The sequence below is a fragment of the Stegostoma tigrinum genome, chromosome 11 (assembly GCF_030684315.1).
Source record: "Stegostoma tigrinum isolate sSteTig4 chromosome 11, sSteTig4.hap1, whole genome shotgun sequence".
Lineage (NCBI taxonomy): Eukaryota > Metazoa > Chordata > Chondrichthyes > Orectolobiformes > Stegostomatidae > Stegostoma > Stegostoma tigrinum.
In genome coordinates, this window is record NC_081364.1 from 8,767,240 (window position 1) to 8,778,376 (window position 11,137).

The 11,137-nt window shown below is 44.6% G+C and overlaps 2 protein-coding genes across 2 annotated transcripts in view; one reads left to right on the forward strand and one right to left on the reverse strand.

Moving 5' to 3' along the window:
• Nucleotides 1–11,137, forward strand: part of dalrd3 (DALR anticodon binding domain containing 3) — a 59,066-nt gene that overhangs the window by 46,017 nt on the left and 1,912 nt on the right. The gene's annotated exons all lie outside the window — the stretch shown is intronic.
• LOC125460464 (uncharacterized) lies at nucleotides 1,635–10,259 on the reverse strand. Its single transcript, XM_048547982.2, has 4 exons — nucleotides 9,551–10,259; nucleotides 9,265–9,436; nucleotides 6,993–7,104; nucleotides 1,635–2,382 (listed from the first exon to the last, which is right to left on the reverse strand). The coding sequence occupies exons 1-4, from the start codon at nucleotides 9,667–9,669 to the stop codon at nucleotides 1,805–1,807; spliced, it is 981 nt and encodes a 326-aa protein (XP_048403939.1). The 5' UTR covers nucleotides 9,670–10,259; the 3' UTR covers nucleotides 1,635–1,804.

An 11,137-nucleotide genomic window follows, 5' to 3' on the forward strand; every position in this document is an offset into this window, starting at 1 on the left:
GAAGGTGAGGGATGTGCTGGAGATGGCCCAGGTGAACTGAAGGTTGGGGTGGAAGGTGTTGGTGAAGTGGATGAACTGTTCGAGCTCCTTTGGGGAGCAAGAGGCAGCGCCGATACAGTCATCAATGTAACGGAGGAAGAGGTGGGGTTTGGGGCCTGCGTAGGTGCGGAAGAGGGACTGTTCCACGTAACCTACAAAGAGGCAGTATCAGTGATAATGGGAACTGCCGATGCTGGAGAATCCAAGATAATGAAATGTGAGGCTGGATGAACACAGCAGGCCCAGCAGCATCTCAGGAGCACAAAAGCTGACGTTTCGGGCCTAGACCCTTCATCAGAAAGGGGGATGGGGTGAGGGTTCTGGAATAAATAGGGAGAGAGGGGGAGGGAGACCGAAGTTGGAGAGAAAAGAAGATAGGTGGAAAGGAGAGTATAGGTGGGGAGGTAGGGAGGGGATAGGTCAGTCATTTTTCGTGTGGATGTTTTCAACGTACAACTCAGCATCTACATTTCAAAGGCTTCAAAATGAAATCTTTAAATTCCACATGTAGGATCACTATTTGGAAGAGCAGAGGATATCTCCCTGATGTCCTGGGCAATATTCATCCCATAAACAACAGCACAAAACACATTAGCTGGCTATTATCACATTACTGTTTGGGGGAGTTGCTATATGAAAATTGGCTGTGACATTTCTTACAACTGTGGCTACACTTCAAAACTACACGTACAGTGCTTTGAAACATTCTGATTTTGTGAAATCTCCCTATACATGCAAGTTTTTTCTTTCTTGTATAACTTAAACCTGTGACCCTTTTGATTCATAGCCTATTAAGTTGGAACAAACTGTTGATGAAGCAAAATATTAGATTGAAAGGTTTAAAACCTAATTATGAGTAATAAAGATGGGCCTCCTTATCTCTTATCAAGGACACCAACTAAGAGTGTTGGAATGGTGGGAAATCTCAAAGTGTTGTACAAAATTGCACATAACAGACATTATAGTTCAGAGATAAATGGTCACAGATGACCATAGAGAGTTCGATTTCCCACATTCTAAAAGGTGCCCATTCAGATCACAGCAACAAGCCATTCCTAATAGAGCGATGTACTGAAAACTCAATCATTGTTGAACACCCAGCACTAATTAACCAATAGTATACAGGGGGAGGGAGTATGTGTCACCATGTTAATTTTACAAGAAAAATGTATAAACGATAATGTATTTGTATTTAAAATTAGAGCATCATTGACTTTTCTTTCTCTCTGAGCTGAAGATTAAGGGGTAAATGGACCTTGACATCAAGGCAGATTCAGGGTAGTCTTTGGCCTCTCCCTGCATTGTACTGGTGTTGCATGAATAAATTGCCATGTGCCTTTAACTCTGCAGTCTCCTAAAAATGTATTCCCTTCATAAACCTGCTCTGACAACAGTGCTAATGAATCATTTTGTTAAGAATTGTTGATGAACATATTCTATATTTTGCAATGAAACCATTTCCTATTATGCTTTGTTTTATTTTACATTTTATTTGCATTATAACAATTGCTGAAATGCCTGGCTCAGTGAAAGTCCTAAATTTGTACTCAGAGTAATACTTGATGCACAACCAAGTTAGGATTAGGTTCTGACAATGATTCAAATTTACACTCAGTGGCATCGCTGAAAGTGCAGCAGAAATTTGGGAATTGTCCGCCCCAGAATTTGGAGAATAAACACACTCCAGTGACCCAAAAGATTGGCTCAACCTCTTCAGTCCAGGGAAAAGTTTTATTAAGTGTTTGTTTTGGCAGTCCCCAGGGGTTCATTCATGAATAGTCTTTGACATGAGGGTTCTCCGTGCTCTATACTGCTGTAGTTGGTAGTGAGGCAGCTCAAAGAAAGAGAATGTAAAGTTTCTGGTGAAGCTGAGGCTGGAGATGCATTGGACTGGAGGCAGCTTTGTGCCTCCTCGCTGTTTACTTCTCAGCCTCCTCTGGGACCAGCCATCCTTGCCACTTCTCTGAGTCACCAATGCCTCGGCCTTTGATGTCCCCTCAGGTGCAGTTCGGAGCAATCGCTGCACTGCTTTGCTGCCTATCCCTTTGAGCCCATCTTGATTTCCACCAAAGTTGTCCTCCGTAAAACTCTTGGCACTGCCACACCAATGCCTGATGGTGCTGCATGGAAGATGGTGCTGAGCGCTGGTATGGCATGGGAGCGGTTCCAATGACTGTGGAATGGCACCAAAAGTAGTATCCAGAGGGGAGATGCCAACCCAGGGTGCGATATTGTTGCTCATGTTATGTTTGCTCTTCTTCACACATGGTGCTGTACGTGGTGGTGGTGGTTTCTGTGGTTTTGAGTGGTCTGAGGAAGGTAATTTCTTCTGAGGTGCCTTTTCTGTCAGAAGGTAAAGGAAACTCAGTCTGTTTCTCAATCTCCAATACTAGTCAGTATATGAACATGAGAAATTAGAGCACCAAAAGGCCAGTTGGACCAACAAGCCCACTGTATCATTGAGTACAATCATGACTGACCTTTGGCCCCAACACCATTTTCCTGCTCAATCCCCATATCCCTGGATTTTCCCAGTGCCCATATGCCTAATGATTTCAGTCTTTGATATATTCAGAGATGGAGTAACAGTACTGGCATGGATAGAGGATTGGATGACTGGCAGAAGGCAGAGAGTGAGGATATAGGAGTCTTTTTTCAGGATGACAGCAAGTGACGAGTGGAGTACCACAGGGGCCCATGTTGGGACCACAACCTTATGTGTTAACTATCTCTCAAAGAAAATTAGAAGATTGGTGCTAAATTTGCATAAGTTACAAAAGTAGGTGGAGGGACAGGTAGTGTTGAGGAAATGGGGAGACTGCAGAAGGACTTCAGCAGGCTGGGAGCGTGGGCACAGAAATGGCTTACAATATGGGAAATTATGAGATTATGCATTTTAGTAGGATGAATAGAGGTGTAGACTACTTTCTAAATGTGGAAAGGCTTTGGAAATCTGAGGCATCAAGAGACTTGGGAGTCCGAGCTCAGGATTCTCTTAATGTTAATACATAGGTTCAGTTGGCAGTTAGGAAGGCAAATGCAATGTTAACATTCATTTCAAAACAGCTAGAATACAACAGCAGAAGTGTATTGCTGTGGGTGTATAAGGGTCTGGTCAGACCATACTTTTACTATTGGGAGCAGGTTTGGGCCCTGTATCTAAGGAACGATGTGACAGCATTAGAGAGGGTCCAAAAGATGTTTGCAAGAATGATCCTGAGGATAAAGAGCTCATCATATGAAGAGCGGTTGAGGACTCTGGGTCAGTACTCAATGGAGTTTAGAAGGATGAGGGGTGAATCTCTGAAACTTATAGAATACTGAGAGGCCTGATAGAGTGGATATGGAGAAGATGTTTCCATTAGTAGGAAAGACTAGGACCTGAAGGCACAACATCAGAGTAAAGGGATGAGCCTTTAGAGCTGAGATGCAGAGGAATTTCTTCAGGCAGTGGGTAGTTAATCTGTGGAACTCGTGGCTGCAAATGACTGTGGAAGCTAAGTCATTGAGTGTATTTAAGACAGAGATAGATTCTTGATTAGTAAGGGGCTGAAAGGTTACAGGGAGAAGGCAGGAGAGTGGCATTGAGAAACATATCAGCCATGATCAAATGGTAGTACAGACTTAATGGACTGAATGGCCTAATTGTGCTCCTATATCTTGTAGTTCTCTGGTTATTATAGTCATTTGACGTAGACAATTCCAAAAATGCACAATCCTCTCAGAGGAGAAATTTCTACTCAGCTCAGCCTGAAATAGCCACCCTCTTATTGTGACACTACGAGCCAAGTTTGAGACTAGGGGAAATGGCCTGCCAGCATCTACACTGCCAAGAAATTGCAATGAGGAAAAGCTGCAAGTTGACCTTTCTTATTGCTGTTTTCAGCCTGAGGCATCTTAGAGGATTTCACTTAAGGTAGGTATCTCCTTTGAATTTTTCAATGATTTTTCTGGTAATACTCAATACTGTGTCCAATTTCAAGATGTAGGCCCAGTGGGGTATTATTGCTAGGCTGTTAATCCAGACACCCAGGTAACGTTCTCGGGACCTGGGTCTGAATCCCACCACAGTAGACGATAGAACTAAGAGTATCATGATGGCCACGAATACTTTGTTGATTGTCAGAAAAAACCCATCTGGTTCACTAATGTCTTTTAGGGTAGGAAACTGTTGTCCTCACCTGGTCTACATGTGACTCCAGACCCACAACAATGTGGTTGACTCTTCACTACCCACAGGGAAAATTAGAGAAGGTTAATAAATGCTAGACTAGCCAATGGCACCCTCATCCTGTGAAAGAATAAAAGATTACACTCTTTGGGAAGGTTGTCAATGTAATGGGTGCTGAGGACTTGTATTAGAATGGTAGCAAAGGTTTTTATTGTAAGAAGGGTAGAGTAATAAAGTGCGTATGACTTGATACAGCTGCAGAGAGGTTTCATGAGACCATCCCTAGGGCAATGTGTTGTGTTGTAGTCTTCTCACTTAAGAAAGGACAACCTGTGTTAGAAGGGTTCAGAAACGTTTCCTTTGGCTGCTTACCGGGTGAAGGGTTTTGTCTTATGAGGAGAGATTGAGCAGGTTGTGCCTGTGTCCACTGCAGTATAGAAGAATGACAAGGGATATTATTGAAATGTATGAGATTCTGAGGGGATAATAAAATGTGAGGCTGGATGAACACAGCAGGCCCAGCAGCATCTCAGGAGCACAAAAGCTGACGTTTCGGGCCTAGACCCTTCATCAGAGAGGGGGATGGGATGAGGGTTCTGGAATAAATAGGGAGAGAGGGGGAGGTGGACCGAAGATGGAGAGAAAAGAAGATAGGTGGAGAGAGTATAGGTAGGGAGGGGATAGGTCAGTCCAGGGAAGACGGACAGGTCAAGGAGGTGGGATGAGGTTAGTAGGTAGATGGAGGTGCGGCTTGGGGTGGGAGGAAGGGATGGGTGAGAGGAAGAACCGGTTAGGGAGGCAGAGACAGGTTGGACTGGTTTTGGGATGCAGTGGGTGGAGGGGAAGAGCTGGGCTGGATGTGTGGTGCAGTGGGGGGAGTGGACGAACTGGGCTGGTTTAGGGATGCCGTTGGGGAAGGGGAGATTTTGAAACTGGTGAAGTCCACATTGATACCATTAGGCTGCAGGGTTCCCAGGCGGAATATGAGTTGCTGTTCCTGCAACCTTTGGGTGGCGTCATTGTGGCACTGCAGGAGGCCCATGATGGACATGTCATCTAGAGAATGGGAGGGGGAGTGGAAATGGTTTGCGACTGGGAGGTGCAGTTGTTTGTTGCGAACTGAGCGGAGGTGTTCTGCAAAGCGGTCTCCAAGCCTTCGTTTGGTTTTCCCAACGTAGAGGAAGCCACACCGGGTACAGTGGATGCGGTATACCACATTGGCAGATAAGCAGGTGAACCTCTGCTTAATGTGGAATGTCATCTTGGGGCCTGGGATAGGGGTGAGGGAGGTGGTGTGAGGGCAGTGTGGAGTGAACAAGGGAGTCACGGAGAGAGTGGTCTCTCCGGAAAGCAGACAGGGGTGGGGATGGAAAAATGTCTTGGGTGGTGGGGTAGGATTGTAGATGGCGGAAGTGTCGGAGGATGATGCGTTGTATCCGGAGGTTGGTGGGGTGGTGTGTGAGAACGAGGGGGATCCTCTTTGGGCGGTTGTGGCGGGGGCGGGATGTGAGGGATGTGTTGCGGGAAACGCGGTCAAGGGCGTTCTCGATCACTGTAGGGGGAAAGTTGCGGTCCTTGAAGAACTTGGACATCTGGGATGTGCGGGAGTGGAATGTCTTATCGTGGGAGCAGATGCGGCGGAGGCGGAGGAATTGGGAATAGGGGATGGAATTTTTGCAGGAGGGTGGGTGGGAGGAGGTGTATTCTAGGTAACTGTGGGAGTCGGTAGGCTTGAAATGGACATCAGTTACAAGCTGGTTGCCTGAGATGGAGACTGAGAGGTCCAGGAAGGTGAGGGATGTGCTCCAGCACATCCCTCACCTTCCTGCACTCCAGCACATCCCTCACCTTCCTGCACTCCAGCACATCCCTCACCTTCCTGCACTCCAGCACATCCCTCACCTTCCTGCACTCCAGCACATCCCTCACCTTCCTGCACTCCAGCACATCCCTCACCTTCCTGCACTCCAGCACATCCCTCACCTTCCTGCACTCCAGCACATCCCTCACCTTCCTGCACTCCAGCACATCCCTCACCTTCCTGCACTCCAGCACATCCCTCACCTTCCTGCACTCCAGCACATCCCTCACCTTCCTGCACTCCAGCACATCCCTCACCTTCCTGCACTCCAGCACATCCCTCACCTTCCTGCACTCCAGCACATCCCTCACCTTCCTGGACCTCTCAGTCTCCATCTCAGGCAACCAGCTTGTAACTGATGTCCATTTCAAGCCCACCGACTCCCACAGCTACCTAGAATACACCTCCTCCCACCCACCCTCCTGCAAAAATTCCATCCCCTATTTCCAATTCCTCCGCCGCATCTGCTCCCACGATAAGACATTCCACTCCCGCACATCCCAGATGTCCAAGTTCTTCAAGGACTGCAACTTTCCCCCCCACAGTGATCGAGAACGCCCTTGACCTCGTCTCCCACATTTCCCGCAACACAACGCATTGTAGCTAACACAGACATTTGTACTGTATGATTTAATACCATAGGAACAGAAGTAGGCTACTGGTCCCATTGAGTCTACTTTGCCGTTCAATGAGATTATCGCTGATCTGATAATCCTCAACTCGTTTCATGCCTCATCCCCATGATCCTTTATTCTCTTGTTGATGAAAAATCTGTCTATTTCAGGCAGATACTTACGAATCTTAACCATTCGACAACTTGTTAAAACCCATTTATGTACAGAGAATCTTTCTCCAGTTGGTGTGAGGAGGCACGGGTTAAGTCTGAGCTAAGCACAAGAGTTGCAGCATTAAACAGCTTACTGTTATTAAAAGCAAATTCCTCCCTTTTGCGAATGGAAGGCAAGCCATTTTTCTTTGGTTTCTGCAGACAAAGTTGATCAACTTCTTCCTTTGTTTTAACAAGGGTCCTTTCCTGTTTGAAGAAAAAATTAAAACACAATCATTTAATTCAAAGGATATGTCCAACAGCAGTTTCCACCTCTACCACCTGGAAAGTCAAACACAGAAAAATATATGGAAACACCACAAGCTGCAGGTTTGCCTCTAACCCACACACCATCCTGGCTTGAAAATGTATCACTGCTCCTATATTGTCATGGGGGCAAAATTAAAATTCTGAAAGTCCCTTCCTAACACATTGTTGATTGAAATAATTGCACAGAGGCTGGTATCCCATCACCAAGTTGCCCTTTATTTACATGTACACAGTACCTGGGCTCTGACCAGCCAGTACCAAGCTAATCCCTAGACTAAGGAGACCTTTTGAAACTCCTGTTTACCTCTGACAGCCAGGGCTCACTGGTTGGCCCAGGTTAGCAATCCCAATCAAGGATCTCATAGCCAATGGGTCCACCAGTCATTACAGGATGTGTTAAGATTCATGGACTGCAGCAGTTCAAGGCGGCAACTCACTTTGGTCTTCTCAAGGATAATTAGGAATGGATTGACCATACCAGTGATCCACCCAGCTCCCATTAAAAGGTCGAGCAGAGTACAAAAGCAAGGAAGTTATGGTAAACCCTTGTAAACACTGGTTCGGCTATGAATTAGCCTATAGAAACAACAGGGAATACTAGTAAGAGACTAGTAAGTAACAATCCCAACAACTAGGTTTTAAACAATATAGAGGGCGTTAAGGAGGAAAAATTCATGTTTCCAGGAAAAAAGTTAAGAATATGTGACAAGCCCAATAAGAGGAGATGCAGTTCTAGATTTAGTTTTGCAAAGTGAAGATAATCAAGTAGGTGAAGTGACAGTGGGCAACCATATCAGGGATAAAGATCACAATCCAGTTAGTTCTACTATTATTACAAAAAAGGACAGAGATTTGAGTTGATTTATTATGGTAAAGATGTTGTTAATATAAAGATGTCAGATAAACTCTCATTTAGAAAGGCATAGACTTGTCAGGAACATTATGACTTTGTTAAGGGAAGGTCAAGCCTTACAAATTTGATTGAATTCTTAGAGGAAGTGACAAGGAGGATCAGGAGGGTAGCATGTATTTCAGTACGGCATTTGACAAGATCTCACATTCAGACTAGTTAAAAAAGCAAGGGCCTATGGGATACAGGATAATGTATCGAATTGGATGCAAAGATGGCATGGTAACAGCTAACAAAGGGTAATGATTAATGGCTTTCCTTGTGAATGGAAAGATGTTTCAAGTGATGTTCCGCAGAGCACATTGTTGGGACCCCTGCTGTTTGTATTATACATTAATGATTTAAAATGTGGGGGGCACAATTGGGAAACTGACACAAAAATTGGCTATGTCATGGACAGTGTACAGTATAGCTGTAAGCTCCAAAATAATGCAGATGGGTTGCTGGAGTTCAGCTCTGATAAGTGTGAGGTGTTTGGGAAGGTCAAACAGTAAAAAGGAGTACATAATAAATGGGAAAATACTGAGAGGGGTGGATGAAGTGAGAGTCTTGGAGTACAAGTGCACAGGTCCCTGAAGGTAAGCTTGTAAAGAAGGAACATAGAATGCTTGCCTTCATTGACAGGTATAGAATACAAAAGTAGGCATATAATGATAAAACTACAAGACACTGGTGAGGCCACAACTGGGGTATTGTGTACAATCCTGGTCACCACTTTACAGGAAGGACACAACTGCTTAGGACAGAGTGCAGAGAAGATTCACTAGAATGTTGCTAGGGCTGGAGAATTGTAGCCAAGAGGAGAGGTTAAGGAGGTTTGGATTGTGTTCCTTGGAAAAGAGAAGGCTGAGGGGTAACATGATTGAGGTATACAAAATTCTGAGGGGTAGAGTTATAGAATTGCACAGTATAGAAACAAGACCCTGCTGTCCAAATTGTCCATGCTGACCAAGTTTCCCAGACTAAATTAGTCCTATTTGTCTGTATTGGCCCATTTCTCTCTAAACCTTTCCTATTCACATAGCCATCCAAATGTCCCCCCTACAGTTCCCCAGTTGCTGGGTGTACAAGGCTAACTAATGTCCAAGTTCAGATCAGCATCAATTGTGGAGTCAGGAGTTCACGGCTCAGGTACCCAATGCTGTTAACAGCCGAACAATCAGTTTTACAGTCGACCCGTTCATTACCTCAGCAAGAAGTGTGAAGTTTTCATCGAGCGACTGGCAACTTGAGGAACTTTCTGAAGTCTGCAGGTAACCCAGGACTGTCTTCATGACATTCAGCTGTCCATTTGTTTCCACATGTGGAAACGAGCCTAAGGCAACATTCCAACCTTCTCCGAAAGCTGAACGCAGCTCACTGTAAAGGGATGGAAGTAATGCAGATGATGAAGTGTTCTTCTTCAATCTGCTTTCTGGAATTTGCGTAACCTTACTCTGAGAACCATTTGTTTGGTCCCCCATTATTACTCACAGCAAACAATGCGTCCTACAACGAGTTTGCCTGTAGTCTGTTTGTAATCTTTCTCCCTCTGAGGCCATCGGAAATGCAAGGTCATATTGCAGATAACCTTTCGCCTGCGCTGAGTGCATCAGTCAACATGTGATAGGCCATTGTGAGCCAGTGAGGTATGAAATGAACAGCTTATACTTAGTCCTTTCTCAATAGGAGTTATGCTAGCTGTTGAACAAATTAAAAATTTGACATTAAACATTCATGACAATCTACACAGGAAGAAACCCCACCTGCCCAAACAGTAAAATATTAATCATTAACCACTGGCCATCATCTCACGCGAATAGAATTTTCACATATGTTGTTCAATTAGAATGTGAGGGATGCAGAAAACTGAATGCTTTGATCAAAACTACTTTGGTATAATCTGCTGTTATTCAATTTCCAAGAATTTCCAATGCACACATTGTCATTTCCTGCCCGCGAATCCTACTTCCTTGTGACTTGTTTGTTGATAGCACTTTTGAGCCAATGTTTAACTCATTGAGAATGCCCACGTAAGTATTTTCTAACAGCATTTTCCCATGTCAGCACTCAGCTGTCACATTCTAATGATGGACCAATCATTCAAACGACTTTACAGAAAACTTTTCCTCAGCAACTGAAATTTCAAACGTCACAACATTAGCTCTTAATTTTGCTTAAACTCTTTCTTTAAAGAACAGAGTTCTTCTCAATCAAGTTCCATACAATCCAGTAATTTGTTTCCTGTGTTTTCAATTGAAGGCCTCTATAGCCTGGGCTCAGATTTGACAATGTAGCCCAGAAGCATGACTGATGGCTGGAGGTGAATTTTTAAGTCTGAACTGGTGGCTTGTTGGTCTCTGAAGCTGGGTTAGGCCAAGAATTGGAAGGGCCAATGGTTTACAGACAAAAGGCAATGCCAGGTAAACTTATTCTCCTTCCTTCTTTTTGTGGTGACAATTGGAAAGGAAGAGGTTACATTAAGTGAGATTCCCCTAATGGGTAACATGGGTTTTGGTCTAAATTGGGACATTTAACACTATTGAAGATAAATAAAATTTCTAGATACATTCCATTGGTACTAGAAGTTATTCGGGCTGTCTCAGGTAATGTCACACAACACAACAGCAAAGGAAAAGTGGTTTCAATTTATCAGAAGCTCCATGAAACTACCCAAATCTTTATGATATCCATATTGTGACCCACTTCAACTCCACTCCCCAGTTGTGGCAAATGCAGAAACACTCCATCTGCTTGCTAATCAATCCTTTCCTGAACTGAAGGACTCCTGTGGGTTTTTTTTAATCCCACGGGCACCAACCACCCCAAGGCACCTTGCAACAATTAACGATTCTTCATACTCAACTGGCTATTCAAACACAGAAGGCATCACAAACCTGCCCAAGATCATACCCACACGTGTGTACTTTCTGCTCAACAGTGAGCAGGAACAGCAATTGTGACTGACTCTGGAGATGTCCAGACTGCCTGTGGCATGGTGGCTCAGTGGTTAGCAGCGTTGCCTCACAGCGCCAAGAACCCAGGTCTGATTTCACCTTCGGGTGACTGTTTGTATGGAGA

Excerpts from the sequence above, each read along its gene's own strand:
- LOC125460464 (XM_048547982.2), bottom strand. The coding sequence starts at position 9,669 with ATGCACTCAGCGCAGGCGAAAGGTTATCTGCAATATGACCTTGCATTT. Across the intron at positions 9,437-9,550 it reads TGTAGGACGCATTGTTTGCT|TGAGCTGCGTTCAGCTTTCG; the intron begins GTGAGTAATAAT and ends ATCCCTTTACAG. Across the intron at positions 7,105-9,264 it reads ACTTCACACTTCTTGCTGAG|GAAAGGACCCTTGTTAAAAC; the intron begins GTAATGAACGGG and ends TTCTTCAAACAG.